General features: G+C 45.7%; 2 protein-coding genes across 2 annotated transcripts; one reads left to right on the top strand and one right to left on the bottom strand.

Annotated features, from left to right (window-relative positions):
- Positions 1–3,983: 3,983 nt before the first annotated feature.
- LOC112340786 (pentatricopeptide repeat-containing protein At4g02750-like) lies at positions 3,984–5,297 on the bottom strand. The gene has a single exon (XM_024659769.1). It carries the CDS (start codon positions 5,295–5,297, stop codon positions 3,984–3,986), a length of 1,314 nt encoding a protein of 437 aa, XP_024515537.1.
- Positions 5,298–13,248: 7,951 nt separating this feature from the next.
- On the top strand, positions 13,249–14,427 carry LOC9640789 (GDSL esterase/lipase At3g26430). Its single transcript, XM_002985938.2, has one exon. The coding sequence runs from the start codon at positions 13,249–13,251 to the stop codon at positions 14,425–14,427; it is 1,179 nt and encodes a 392-aa protein (XP_002985984.2).
- The last annotated feature ends 442 nt before the right edge of the window (positions 14,428–14,869 follow it).

Genomic DNA, 14,869 nt, shown 5'->3' with positions numbered 1-14,869 from the left:
GTCTTGAATGTGTAACAGCCTTAATCTCTTGATGAGGTGGTGGTGTCAAGAGAGGATCTAGAGGAGGCAAGCTAGAAGAGCCTCCAATCATGACTAGCAGCAAAGTTGGTGGGGAAGTCATGCCACTGCCAAGTGGAGGAGGTGTTGCTCCTCTTGGAACAAGCTAACTTTGAACTGCTTGTGCTGGAGGTTGGATGAGCTCCTCATCCAGGACGAGGGACAAGTCCACCACATTAGAACTGGAGGAAGTTAATACTTTGAATATGGTGATAGAGTTCTTGCTCATTGAAAGAAACATCTTAAGTAACCATGAGCTTTTTGAGAGCAAGATCATGAAGGTGGTAAGTCTTAGAATGAGCATGATAGCCCATGAAGATGGTATTTTAGCTCCTAGGATCCAGCTTCTGCCAATTTGCATCTAGAATATGAATATATGTTATACAAATACTTAGCCTAGTAAAGAGTTCTCATCTCATTATGTTTTGCACTAGTTAATAACAAGAACCCCTATGTATTAAGACTAATCCCTCAATATCATCAATGATAGCTTATTGTATTTGCTAAACACCATTAAATCACTTCATATATCCATCTATGTTCACTTTAGCATTAGACTCCCCACTAGTTATATTATCATCCATCATGTGAGTGTGGTTTTCTTCCATCTTACAAGGATTTACCAAACCTCTTAGGGTTTGGGAGAAGACTACTTTGGGCTTTCACCCTTAGATTAATCTTAGACTCAAACTTAGATTGAGTCTTGGATTTAGTCTTAGATTTGGTCTCAGATTGACTCAAACTCAGTCTCGGGCTTAAAGTCAAAATCAAACTCAATCTCAAACTCAATCTTGGACCTAATTTTGGACTTTATCTCGAACTTGATCTTAAACTCCCATCTCAAGCTTTATATTAGGTTCTATCTCAAACCAATTTTTGGACCATAAAAAGGAAGAGGAGTGGTCCTCTTCCTTAGTGATTAAAGGTATAGTTATATAGTGAAGATGTTCTAGAGGTTAGTAGAATTTAGTGGATGGGCATTTGGGCTTTAGTTTAGTGGTGGTATTTGTGAACATTACCATGGACAAAAAGGGATTTAATGGAAATTAAAAAAAGGAATTGGGGGATGGTGTTCCTTATATCTTAAAGTATTTTAAAGATGCTAAAGTGTGGTCATGGGATGACTACTCATGGATGGATGATTTAATCTTGGAAAGATGGGATTGTGATACATGTGATCTTGGATTACCATTGAGATCACAAAAAAAGATATAACCTTAGCATAAGAGGTTGGTACATTAATAGTACTTTTAGGTGTCTGAAGTGGGACTAAACATGTAAAGTAAGTGTGAAGTTGGTGTGGTTATGAAAACACATCTAAACACTAGTAAATACCCAAAATGATTAAAGTAAAATAAAAAGTTTAGTTGCTTACAGACCAATCTTTAATTTCCTGTTGCTTATAGCCAAGACCACAAACATGTTATTGTGCCATAAAAACCTTAGGAGATCTCTTACACTACATAGAAGGTAAGTAACTCTAAATTCTCCTCACTCCTCTTTCCAATATTTTCTTCCTGATAAGCATAATCTTGTTTTACAAATCCAAGCAAGAACACGAGGAAAGACCTACCATCTTGAAGTAAAATATAGATTGTTGATATTAGTTAAATCAAAGTTGTAGATCTTAACATGATCTGAATTGTCCTATATTTAACTGGTGATGTCTCTACTATGACTGGTTTTGATTAGTGTATTTAAGTTAAATTCCTTGTAACCCCTCTCTTGCTCCAATCCTGCAATAATTGCCAGAAGTGTTGGTCCTACCGTACTCTCCATTGGGAATCTCATTTCCCCAGGCTTGTGGACATGATCTGCCCCCAGTAGAGGTTGGTAGATAACCAAATAAAAACTTAAGACAACACAACAGCACATTTACAATGACATAAGATTTAAAATTCTCCACACTTGCATCGTAGCAAGAAATTCCTTGAATTCAAGAAAGGCTTGCCACTTAGAATCAAGAAGAACAAATAGAAGTTTTGACCAAAATCATTCCATACTTTTTTGAAATCTGTCTGGGGCAGCTGCAAGAATTTCACCATATTGGTGCCAGTGATCCCTATTTGTGGCAAGAATATATTGTTAAAATGAATAGAAAAAGCCAATGCCACCACCCATCACCAAGTCATGTCATTAGAGAATGTAATAGGGAAAGTTATGTCTTTGTCCAGTGCTTGAATGGATATGATTATTGAAGGTTTTTGTCTTGATAGATTCTATAAATACATCATGCATATAAGAAGCTTGTACAACACTGCAATTATATTTTACAATTCATAATCAGCCACTGTATATTGCAAATAATATTATAAAGAATACACACCAATCCAAAAAATACAAACACATCAAGATTAACTAGAATAAGATGAATATATAAATTGCAAATATGCACCGAAAACCAAGAACAAAAACATAAAATAATTTGAAAATCAATTACAAAGACATGTACCAAATAATTTAGGATATTCAGGAGACTTCAATATTGATTACAGTCAAAAAAGGATTAAAAGAACTCATGGAAAAAGAAGGATATACCCAACAAATAGAAATAAAAAATTATACAAAAAAACATAAATTACATTAAAATACATTAGCGTCAAGCATCAGCACAACTCAGCAAATAATAATATAAGTCTCATATCGTTAACATACTTGCTCTCAACCTCTTGTCACAAGGAGTTGCAGCATCTAAAACATTTATATTCAAATTACCGCCCAAATGGATAACGTCTCAGATGCTTCCCCTGGATTAACAGGATCACAACAGGTAATGTGGATGCATATTCTTTAGAAGATCTTAGCTCCTCCAGTGGTGTGTCGAGCAAATACCCAATGCTGACAACCGGGTCGCTCTTCCTATAGTTACATGCTGAGGCTGCTGGGCATCTGAAATGCCAAAACGTAGACTATCTATACATTGTTCCTGATTTTATTGGTTCCAGCCATTGAGCAAGGAACTGATGAGATTGCTTCTGCCACTTTCGTTTTGTTACGCCCTGGAACACATCATGACCATCTCTTCCACTGTCGCTGTTTCCTTGACATACGGTCAAAGGTTTTGTGGTTTTGCTTTTAGTTCGTGAAGATTGATAGGATTTTCAAGTTTTTGGCAGCGCTGGAGCAATCTACATCATAGTTTCTTCTAGGACAATCAGTTCCTTTTGCCCTCTGGCTTAGCTTGATACCTGTAGTTGCTGGTAAACATATGCTCTAAAGTTGTAAATCTCTTGTGTTCTCAAGCTTGGTCTTTCAGGTGTTGCTCTAGCATTGCATCGCATACAGAGGTTTCAATTCTCACGTGCCATGACATCTAATGCCCTGAAACACTGTTTCCAAGGAGGCTATGGTATTTTTTAACATATTCATATCTGATGAAGCTCTTTGTTTTTTTTTTTCTGTCCAGGAAACACAGCACTAATCTTCTACGTTTACATATCTTTGATCGCTCTACATGTGCATACTACCAAGTAGCATTCATTTAATCCACAAGCTTTTAGTGGATCAATGCTTTTTATCCACGGATAGAAGGTCCAAGCCTTGTCAAGCACGGGCTTGCTTCCCCAGTTGCATTCGAAAGTTCGTAGCAGATCTAGTTGTGGTCAGAGTTTTCTATCATCTGTCTGATCAGATTTGTGCTTTCTCGTTGGGATTCTTTTATCTTCTAACAGGTTGGCAACAACACTCTGGAACGAGTAGCACCTTTGTCACACGAAGTAGGAAATGTACTAAAGCGAGTCGTAGTCATCGTATTTTTTATACTTGTTTTGGAAAGCTTTCCAGTGATCAGATTGATGATACAAGTGAGTTTCTTTGTCTGTCTCTACCTAGGAAGTCGAATTACAAGACAAACTGCTGTAGGCACGACGATGGCAATCGCTGGAGTTGCGTTCTAGTCTCTTGCAGAAGCTAAACGAAACAAAGAGCTATTTTGAATCAGAAGCCAAACTTGGTATCTTAGCAGTAACCAAGTTTGCAAGAAGCATGTAACTTACAGGCTCGCTCCTCTCACTTTTAAACTCATTCATCGCCACCTTTGCTCCTCTCTCCAAATCCCTATGAACTCTACAAGCATTGAGCAATCCACCGCAGCCACGCTCATCTGGAACGAATGGCATTGTCTTGATGAGCTCCTCGGCGTCTCTCACCAGTCCAGATCTCCCGAGAACGTCCGCCACACACGAGTAGTGCTCGTGTGATGGATCCACGCCAAAGTCCTTCTTCATTGCCAGGAACAAGTTCCACGCCTCGGCAAATCTCCCCGCGTGACTGCAGCTCCCAAGAACGCTCGCGATGGTCGACGCATCGCACGGGATCCCCTCGAGGATCATCGCCCAGAAGGAGGAAATCGCCCGTTCGTCCTTGCCGTTGCGTCTATACGCCGCGATCATGGCGTTCCACGCCACGGGAGAGCTCCTGATTGGCATAGCCGCGAAGAAACCCGCCGCGTGATCCACATGCCCGTGCTGGGCATACGCCGAGAGCATCGCGTTCCATGACGAGGAGCTTCGCCACGCCATGGATTGAAACTCCGCAATGGCGTCGCCCATCTGGCCGTGCTGCGCGTAGACCTGGAGCATCGCATTATGGGCGATGGTGTCGCGATCACCCATCTCGCGGAAGATCATCTCAGCCTCGCATAGATGCCCATCCCGGGCATACGCCTGGAATAGCGCTGTTGCCCCCACCACGCTCTTCTCGCCAGGCATAGCTTCCAGGAGCAGCGCCGCCTCCTCGAGCCGCCGCCGCTCCGCGAGCGCCACCACCATTGATCCCCACGACATGGTGTTGTGCTCGGGCATGGAATCAAACACGCGCTTGGCAGAGTCGAGATCGCCACCGCGGGAGAATGCCTGGAGCGCCGCCGTGGAGCTTATGAGATCCCTCTCGGGCATCGACTTAAAGAGCTCGCGGACGCGATCGATGCGCTGCTGCTTGGAGTAGGCCTGGATCATCACAGTCCAGGAGAGCAAATTTCTCGCGGGCATGGATAAGAACAGCATCTCGGCCTCGTCGCCACGGCCGTGGCTCGCGAGCGCCGACACCATGGCGGTGATGGACACCACGTTGTGGGCCGGGAACGTCTGAAAGAAATCGAGGGCCTGATCGATCCGGGAGTTTTGGGTGTAGCCCTGGAGCATTGCCGTCCACGAAGCTATGCTTTTCTTCTCGATCGGCATTGCGTCAAACACCGCCCTGGCTTCGTTCAGATGCCCGTTTCTGGCATATGCTGTTATCATCCCGGTCCAGGTGATTTCACTCTTTTCTGGCACTCGATCAAACAATCGTTTGGCTTCCTCCATCTCTCGCCAAGCTGAGCATAGGCAGTGATCATTTCATTCCATGCGACTGGATCGGGGGAATGAGATCGATCAAAGAGGTTACGCGCCTCATCTAGATGCCCGTTTCGGGCATATGCTTGGATCATGATGTTCCATGAGAAGAGATTGGGGTGATCGATCGCGGAGAAGACACGGCGCGCATCTCTGACACTGCCGCATTTTCCGTAAGCCTGGATGATGAGATTGAGGAGAAACTTGTCTTTGGAGTAGCCACTGTCCAGTATCCGGGAGTGGATCTTCCGGGTTTGATCGAGATCGCCAGAGCCTCCAGACTGGCTCAGGAGCGTCGCAAAGAAGGATTGCTGCGATCCCACGATGTTGCTCGATGCTTCCAACATCTAATGATCGCTATATATTAGTCGAGATCTCTCTCTCCTGATAAAATATGTTAATTCCCATTAACATAGAAAAACTGGGTTTTTGGGCTAATTAATATGCACATTTTGGTATTTAATTTCTATATTCCATACACTCATATTGTTGGAGATGAGGGGCAATTTTGATTGTTCCAATGCACTAATAGAACCATGGTTATCGACGTTAACTCTTGGCCGACAACACTTGCATTCCTTCGACGTCTGTGCCAGCTTTTGTGTGAGTCTGTACTCCTCAGCCTTTATCTACGGGAGCTTGGCCTTTGTTTTTCTCATTCTTTCTCTCCTGGTTTGGATCTATAGGCTCTCTTAGTATAGAAATGGCTCCTTCTCGCAAGCTTGTGCTCGCAGCCCTGCTCTCATGCCTGCTCATCACTGCCGCTTTTGCTACTAGCGGAAACAAAGGTAGAGGGAGCACATATAGATCTCATTTCTCTGTTACCTTCCTCCACAATCTCGTTTCTCACTGTTTTGAATTGGATTTGCAGATGCAAGCTTGCCGGCTGCACAGGGCCAGGTTGAGAAATCTTCTTCTACGTTTCCTTTTCCTTTCATGTTATAAGAAGTTCTCTCTCTTTCTTCCAGGCTCTCAAAGGCAGGAAGCTCCTTGGAGAGGTCCATACCAGCGACTATGACGCTCCAGGGGCAAACAGGAACCCACACTACGGCGCGCCCCCGCCCCTTGGAGAGATCAGCGACTATGGCGGTCCAGGCGCGAACATGAACCGACACTACGCGCCCCCGCCGCTGATGGGATAGATCTTTGTTTCTGTGTGTTCTTCCATGTTTTCGTGTAGGAGCTATACCCTCTACACGGCTATCACGTTTGTTGTTTTCTGTTGTTTGCTGTTGAGTCACTGCTAGACAATAGATTGCCCGGGAGGCATCCATGTTTCAGCAAAAAAGCCGATCGCTGGAAGAATCTTGCTGTGATCCTTGTGAGTTTTGAGCCAGCATATCAGCTATAGTGGCATTTCTACGATCTCACTCCTCTTGAGCGCTCAATAATTTCATGACACTTGTAATGTGATATGTGCCAGATAATATTGCTGGTAATTATTATCACGCGGGGATAGCCCAGTTGGGAGAGCGTCAGACTGAAGATCTTAAGGCCGCGTGTTCCATCCACGCTCACCGCATTAGAAGTTTGTGAAGTCCAATGGTTTTCAGAAATTGAAACGAACTTCACTACAATGCAGCCAGCATACTTGTGGGCTCGAAAAGCTCCCAATCCAGGGTCAACCTTCCGTTTTGATAGTTCAGCTGCTCACGAGAGAATGGTTGATGCTGGTAGATCAGCATCATAGGCGTTCGTGACCTAATCTCCCATAACCTGTTAGCCGGCTATCTAAAGGAATTTGGTGGCACAGAGACCCAACTTAAAGTTTTGTTTAATCGGTTTATGAACAGTTTTGATAAGTCTTAGCTCGTCCGTGAAAAAGGAGATGTGGTTGGGCTTGATCCCTTCGAGGAGCTGGCGTCCTTGAATTCAATCTCCTGGAAGACGAGAGCTTGCATCGGGAGTAGCTGCAAGAATGTGACGGAATTAGATCGAGAGGCATTTGCCGGGAGAACGCCAGAACTTACCCGTTTTGGGCAAATGCCGCAAAGAAAACATCTCCATCTTCCGTCTTGTGGAAGATTCCCAAGACGTATCTCCCGCGCCAGTACTTTCCATACATTTCCATGACGAGGTTCGTGAGGAAGCTATGACGATCGAGACCGCAGGAGACGATTTTCTCGTCAATGCGCTTGCCCTCGCCCAGAGATCTGTGCTTTTCTTACTTTCCATGCGACTAACTATCATGCATCGTAGAAGATGGAAGCCTCAAGCTCTCGATTGCTCATCCCTGACCCTGGGAGGTCGAGGCTGGGTTGGCCGGATCTCTTTCTCCGCCAACTCAATCGCTCGGGGATTGAAATCCAGAATGGCGCCTCTGGCAAGGAGCTAATTGGGTAAGGATCATTTCCTAGATTCGCCATGGCTATGGAGGCGATGATGCAGCAGTGGTGGGAGGCCATGGCAGATCGAGGCAGGATTGCGAGTCTTTAAGCATCCGGATCGAGCAAAGAGTCCATGGCATCCATCATCCATGGAAAGCCACTGTCTTGCATTGGCAGTGGGGCTTCTAACGCGTAGGAAACAGCGCGCCACAACATACATTCAAACAAAACTAAACGAGATGTGGTAAATAAAATATATTGGCGAGGTCGCAGATTGGAGTACAGCCTTTTGTTAATTTTAATGGTTTACGTTTTCTTTGCATAAAAAGGCTTTGACGCGTACGCGTATTCTTATATCTGTTTAAGAACAACAACTTACAATCCAACCTAAACCCTCGCTTCCACCGCCGACTTTATGTGCTTTACGCGGGAGGGATCCACTTCCTTCCGCGTAGAAACCCATTCTGCTGCTAACATTGACATGCCTGCGGGAATGTGTAGGAACTGAGTTTTATCGTGGCTGTTGGCAAACGCAACAAGTGCGGAAATGTCCTGGGGAAAGAATTGCTCACAGAAAGAAAAGGCATGAGCCCGAAACTGGACGAATTGGGCGACAATGCTTGGTGTTTTTGCCGATGCTGGTGTTGTGAAAGAGGCCATATCCGGATTTGGCACCAGAGAAGAAATGCGTGTGTTGCAATGAGGCATTTGCCTCGGTTGGGTATTCTGGATATTTGGACGACGCCCTATGCCACATGGTCAACAATTTTGATACGAAGGTCGACAAGATTCCTGCCGGTTTTCCACAGTTAACGTTTCTGTTCGGGTTGAGCTAGGTCCTCGCTCTGTGATGTTTACGTGCACGATCTCCCCTCCAGGAAAAACGCAAGCGTGTTGTGTTCTCATGAGGCAGTCGGCCGATCTGCCCATGATTATCACGGCCTCATATCTTTCTTTGAGGATAATATCACACTGAGATGTTTGTGTGTGAGAAGGATTCATACCTGCACTTCTCTGAAACGCAAGTAAAAACACAAAAAAAAAGAGATATGACACAAATGTGAGCATTGATCAGCTTTTTTTTTCCTGTAGAACCTTATCCTTGGCAATTTCTTTCTCGAGCCTCATCCAGAAATATATTCTCCACAAAGCCTCTCTCCCCGATCATCGCAAGTACATCTTGAAGAGGATCTCTAGAATCCAAGCATGGCCTTGTGTCTTTGATGGTTCGATCAAGCTGCGCAAGTTTCAAATTTATTTATTTTTTCCTATTTCCTTGTAAAATTCAGCATCTCTGCAGACAGAAAAACACTCGATCAGGAAAGATCGATGGCAACGAATTGATCGCAAGGATGCTAGACAGATCCCCTGGATTTTTGCCCGTTACGAGGTGCACAAGGATAGAAACTAACGTTTAGGAGCTTTGCACCACTGCATCTCGTTTGCCCATCCAAGGCCGAGCCTCTGAGGCTTGGAGTACCACAACTGGATCCAAACTGGCCGCTCGATCATGGAGTTCGTTCGTTTGAAGCAGCGCATGCTGGCAACTGGTAGCACACGCAGTTAGAACGGCATGGCTGTCTCGGCAAGCCCAACCCATGGCGTTCCAAAACACCAAGTCGAAGCTATAGAGCAAACACCTCCTCATTCTCCCTTGACTTCCAAAGAACAACTAATTGACAAGATGGTCCCTGAGAGCACAGAAACTCCATGCTGATTGTGTTGATCATGCCTGTGCTTATGCCGAACATGACACTGCCTGGGATTTCCACAGCGACCAATGACGACGTCCCATTTGATTCCATCCCTCACGAGACAAGCATGAATACTCAGGAGTGTACGTAAATCTGTCAAGGCATCCTCTAGTAAGTCGCAAATGCCTCTTTGCATAGCCCGCACTGGGCATAAGCGTCGTTCATCGCGGTCCAAGCCACCAGATCTCTCTGCCCAAACTTCTTGTAACTCATTCAGAACTCATGTAACTCATTCAGAACTCGTTTCTTACTGTTTTGAGTTGGTTTGCAGATGCGAGCTTGCTGGCCTCACAGGGCCAGGTTGATAATCTTCTCCTACGTTTCACATTTTCTGTTGTTAACTTTCAGTTCTTTTCTTCTTCTTCTTCTTCTTCTTCTCTCTCTGTCTCGCTCTTTTTTCTTCCAGGCTCTCAACGGCAGGAAGCTCCTTGGAGAGGTCCACACCAGCGACTATGACGGCCCAGGGGCAAACAGGAACCCACACTACGGCGCGCCCCCTCCCCTTAGAGAGATCAGCGACTATGGCGGTCCAGGCGCGAACATGAACCCACACTATGCGCCACCGCCACTGATGGGATAGATCTTTGTTTGTAATGTGTTCTTCCATGTTTTCGAGTAGGATCCATAGCCTCTACATGGCTATCAAGTTTGTTATTTGCTATTGTTTGATGTTGAGCTGACTAGAGAATAGCATCCATTTCCATTGAATGATTTTGGCCTTTATTAGGGCTGTTTTATTGTCATAAAGTAGCACAGCCACAAGTCCACCTTTACCAAAATTTAACTTGTATTCGGAATCTCCCTTAACCTCATAAACAGCTTTTAGGCACGTTCTGGTACCATACTGCTTAGCCAGATCCTCGGCAGAGGCTACAACCTTTGTTCTGCATAACTAACAAGATAACCAAATGAGCATGTAGAGTGGCAAATTGGAATTTACCTTCTTATTGAGAGTTTCCTCCCTCATATGGTTTACATCTTGGAGAGCCTGGATCGATCCGAGTGTTTTGTACCCGTGGAGCATCGCCAGATATAGTCTTCTTCTCGAGTCCGGGTATGCTGTTTACATTCCGGTCCAAAGAAATGCCTTCATTTCCGGCATTTGATTATACCACCTGGGTCTGCGGTTTTTCGAGAAAAGCTTGGGGCGAGCTTGAGCAAATGAAGACACAGTCTTTGAAGACCTTGCATTGACTATAATTGACCCTGCATTGACTTTTGAGCTTGTGAGCTCGGTCCGGCCTCGCACTTGCATCACGAGGTCTAAGAGAAAGAGACAATAAAGAAGAAGAAGCGCAAGCGGCATTGATGCATAGAGCAGCTTTAAGCAACAAAAGACCGAGCACCCAAAGCAGCGGTGAATCTCAAACGGGAACACTATGGACGCATCGAGCTTTTCGACTCCACGATCAAACCGGGAGGATCCAACTCATAAGTTGAACTCAAATTTTCCTCCTCTGGCGAAACTCTAGACGCAAACATATCCAAATGATAAAATCAAATTTATGATGAAGAAACGACGAACTGTGATGATCCCTTGATATCTGCCAGTTTTTCCAAGGTAAGGAATTCTCAACGTTTCCAATCGGGTTCTAGACGGGGAAAGAGACGCTTCCCTTCTTCCTGGAGGGGAGATCGTGTTAGTACCTTAAACAAGACGCTGTCAACTTCTCCTAAGCTCCAAGTCAGTCGACGGATGGTGTCAGAAGATGGTACCGGCAGACAGGCTCGAAGCTCTCTCAGAGGGTGCTCGGTGGATCGCCACTCACGGGAAACGTCTTACTCTGGCTTGCTCTGGATGTCCTTCAGACTTTGCGATAAAGCTGGACGAGGCCATAGCAAAGTTGGCACTTCCTACGGGACCCTTGGATTGAATTCTTATACAACTGGAAGAAACAAGCGTACAACAAAATAGCTGATATGCTTTCTCCGGTTATGGTCACACCCACGAACTTTGAGCGTTCTAACTGATTCTATGCTCCTCCTCCAGCCTGGCAGTCATCGCTTGCTCGTCCTCCTTGCTTGTTCACGACATCTAGAAAAATAAACAAACATTAGAAATTTCTTGCTCCATCGCAAAAGTTGCAGGTATGAATCCTTCTCACACACAAACATCTCAGTGATCTTATCCTCAAACAAAGATATGAGGCCATGATGATCATTGCCGACTGGAGCTTGTGGTTTTAGAGCTTGATATGTTTGCAAGCTTGAGAATAGTGGAAGGATACGCCAAGAGCTGGGATGGATGGAAGAACATTTGCGAAAATGTTTCCCACCTTTCTTGCAAAAGCCCCTGGCTTGATCCTTTCGAAGAATGTAAGTTCCTCCCCACAAATGTGTTTTGTTCACCACCTTCACACCAAAAAACACCCAAGTTAAAAAGCCAGAAAGAAGATATATGACACAAATGTACCTTGTGGGGTAATGTGAATCATATCGAGCATTGATCACTTTTTTGTTCTGTAGAACCTGATCTTTGCCATTTTCTTTCTCGAGCCTCCTCGTTCAGAAATATGTTCTCCACAAAACCTCTCTCGATCATCGCAAGTACACCTTAAATCTCTGGAGTCCAAGCATGGCCTTGTGTCTTTGATGATTCGATCAAGCTGCGCGAAGTTTCGAATGAAAATCTCGCCACCTTTTCCTATGCTCAAAGCGAGAGAAAACGCATCCATGCAGAAAGAAAAAGGCTCGATCAGAAAGGATCGGTGGCAATGAACAGAATAGCAAGGACGCTAGACCGCAAGATACATGGCGATATTGCATTCGAGGAATCGGGCATCTAGCCTGCACGGATCTATCTTGCAGTAGCTACCGATAGATCAAGGGAGATCAGAAAGGGAGATCAGAAATATCCAGATTTTCCAGCCCACAAGAAGAGCAGGCCGATTGGAAGTGGAAGAATTTGAATAGAAAATTTTTTATACCACGCAATCTTGGAGGCCATCTCATTTTCCATCGCTCCGGCCGTGCTTGACGTAATTCGTGATCATGGCAGTCCACGAGACGATGAAAGAACTCTCCCGGCCTACATGTGTACATGTATTGGCCACCATCCACGATACCCCGACGAGCGGCTGAGGCGCATACTGGGCATACAACAGAAAGGATCTGGAGGAGAGCAGGCAGCATAAAGCTGCTCGCTCGAAACCTTGTTGTCATGATCCTTAGGTCCTGGAGGATTGCAGTCCACAGCCCCATCTCTGGATTCCACATCGTAAATGCAGTGGTGCGCTGGATCTTTTCTACGTCGCCCAGATTGTCATAGCAGGAGAGAAGCGTTGTGTACGTGAATTTGTAAGCATCCTCTCGTAAATCGCAAATGCCTTTCTTTGCATAGCCCACACTAGGCATAAGCGTCGTTCATCGCATTCCAAGCCACCATATTTCTCTGGCCCAACTTCTTAAGACTCTCGCCAGCCAATCGAGCCTCCTGGAGCGATCCATACATTCTCAGAAGGTCCCTAGCAATCTGCAAAGGTCAGGATCCATCAAGCAAGGTTCCAGCCTCAAGTAAGGCCTCACTAGGCTAAGATCACCAAGAGAATTAAATCCCTAGAGAAGATATTCCGCCCGGCGCTGCCACATTTAGACATCTGCTTTAGGGTTGACTGGCTTATTAACCTTTTACCAAACTCTCTGAAGATATTTCAATCTCTTTGGTAACTCAAAATATGGATATGGAACTAGTTTTAGATGTGATAGCTCTTGTTCAAGAGATTGGGATCCATTATATAAACTTTGGCCTCCAACACTTCTACAGATCCATCAGCTGTGATGGCTTCTTGTTCTGGAACTGTTCTTGCAATCTTTGCTCTTTTGCTTAACATTGTGCTGCTTTCTCAGGCACGAGCAACGCCAGCAACGCCAAAGTCGAGCTCGTCGATCTGTCCAACCGCAGTCTTCACCTTTGCAGATTCTCTCAGCGATGGCGGCAACCGCGACATTGAAGCCGGTGGCGGCAAGACCCTATCGGGCAGGTACCCATACGGGATCACCTACGGGAAGCCCACTGGACGCTACTGCGACGGGCTCGTCATCCCCGACCTCCTGCTCCAGAAGCTCCGCCTCGACAACCTTGGAACTCCCAGCCTCAAGTACAATGGCACCGAGTTCGAGAGCCTCAACTTTGGATACGCCGGAGCCACGGTGATTAAGGTCGAGAACCAGCCATACTCGAGCCCACATGTCTTGTCCGCCCAGGTTGACGACTTCGTGCGCCACCAGGAGTTTGTCGAGGGTCGATATGGTCGCCAGGCGAGCAAACCATGGTACGAGAATGCACTCTACTCGGTCGAGATTGGAGGGGACGATATCAACTTTGGTTTGCCACTGGGAGGCGGCCACGTGATCAATGTCACCATCCCGGCCGTGATCCAAGGCCTGGCCGATGGAATTCAGAAGCTATATGCTCACGGAGCTCGTCATGTTGTGCTCTACAACATGCCCCGTGCCGATTGCTCTCCAAACTATCTCCAATCTTTCCAACAGTACCCCGCTGGTACATTCCACTATGACAAGGATGGTTGCATTGTTGAGATTGCCCAGATTATCTCCTACTTCAACACCAACATCCAGAGGCTGACGGAGGAGCTGACGCAAAAATACCAAGGTCTCACTGTCTATTATTTCGATTGGTTTGCAGCAAACACCTATGTTTTGGAGAATATGAAGGAGTTTGGTTTCACGAACTCACTCCAGTCATGCTGCGGTGGAGGTGGCAAATTTAACTGTGATGGTGAGGGTCTTTGCGGGTGTGCTCCACTGAACCAGACCAATGCTGTTTACACGGTGTGTAAGGATCCCAGCAAGTATTTCACTTTTGATGGCATTCACTACACAGAGCACTTTTACGAGATCATGTCCGAATATATCATGGCTGGAGAGTACATCACACCAAAGGTGAAACTGGAAATGGGTTGCAAGATCGTCACTGTACCAGAAAGTCCTCTTTGAAACAAAGGAGTAACCAAGTTCATGTAATTCACACAAACTCGCTCTTCTAATTTAACCCATATTCAAGCATTGCCTTTTTGATTACGTAAATCTTTCAAGCTCCGCAAATCTCCCCTCTCAAGAACCGTCACGATGGTTGAAGGGAATCTCCTCGAGGATCAGCCCGCTCACCCTTGCCTTGCGATCGCCCATCTCGCCTCAGCCTAGCGCGTCACCTCCAGTGATCCCCGCGTTGTGCTCGGGCATGGAATCAAACACGCAATGCCTGGAACGCCGCCGTGGAGCTGATGAGATCCATCTCGGGCATCGAATCGAAGAGCTGCTGCCTGGTCCAGGATAGCACGCAGAGATAAGAACAGGGTTTTCGTACCATATACAACATCCGGGGACATTGAGGCCTGATCGCCGTCCATGATGCTATGGATTTCTCTTTGCCTAGATG

The sequence above is a fragment of the Selaginella moellendorffii genome, unplaced genomic scaffold (genome assembly GCF_000143415.4).
Source record: "Selaginella moellendorffii unplaced genomic scaffold, v1.0 SELMOscaffold_70, whole genome shotgun sequence".
NCBI classification, from domain to species: domain Eukaryota; kingdom Viridiplantae; phylum Streptophyta; class Lycopodiopsida; order Selaginellales; family Selaginellaceae; genus Selaginella; species Selaginella moellendorffii.
This window is presented reverse-complemented; position numbering and strand designations above follow the sequence as displayed.

Excerpts from the sequence above, each read along its gene's own strand:
- LOC112340786 (XM_024659769.1), bottom strand. The coding sequence starts at position 5,297 with ATGATAACAGCATATGCCAGAAACGGGCATCTGAACGAAGCCAGGGCG.
- LOC9640789 (XM_002985938.2), top strand. The coding sequence starts at position 13,249 with ATGGCTTCTTGTTCTGGAACTGTTCTTGCAATCTTTGCTCTTTTGCTT.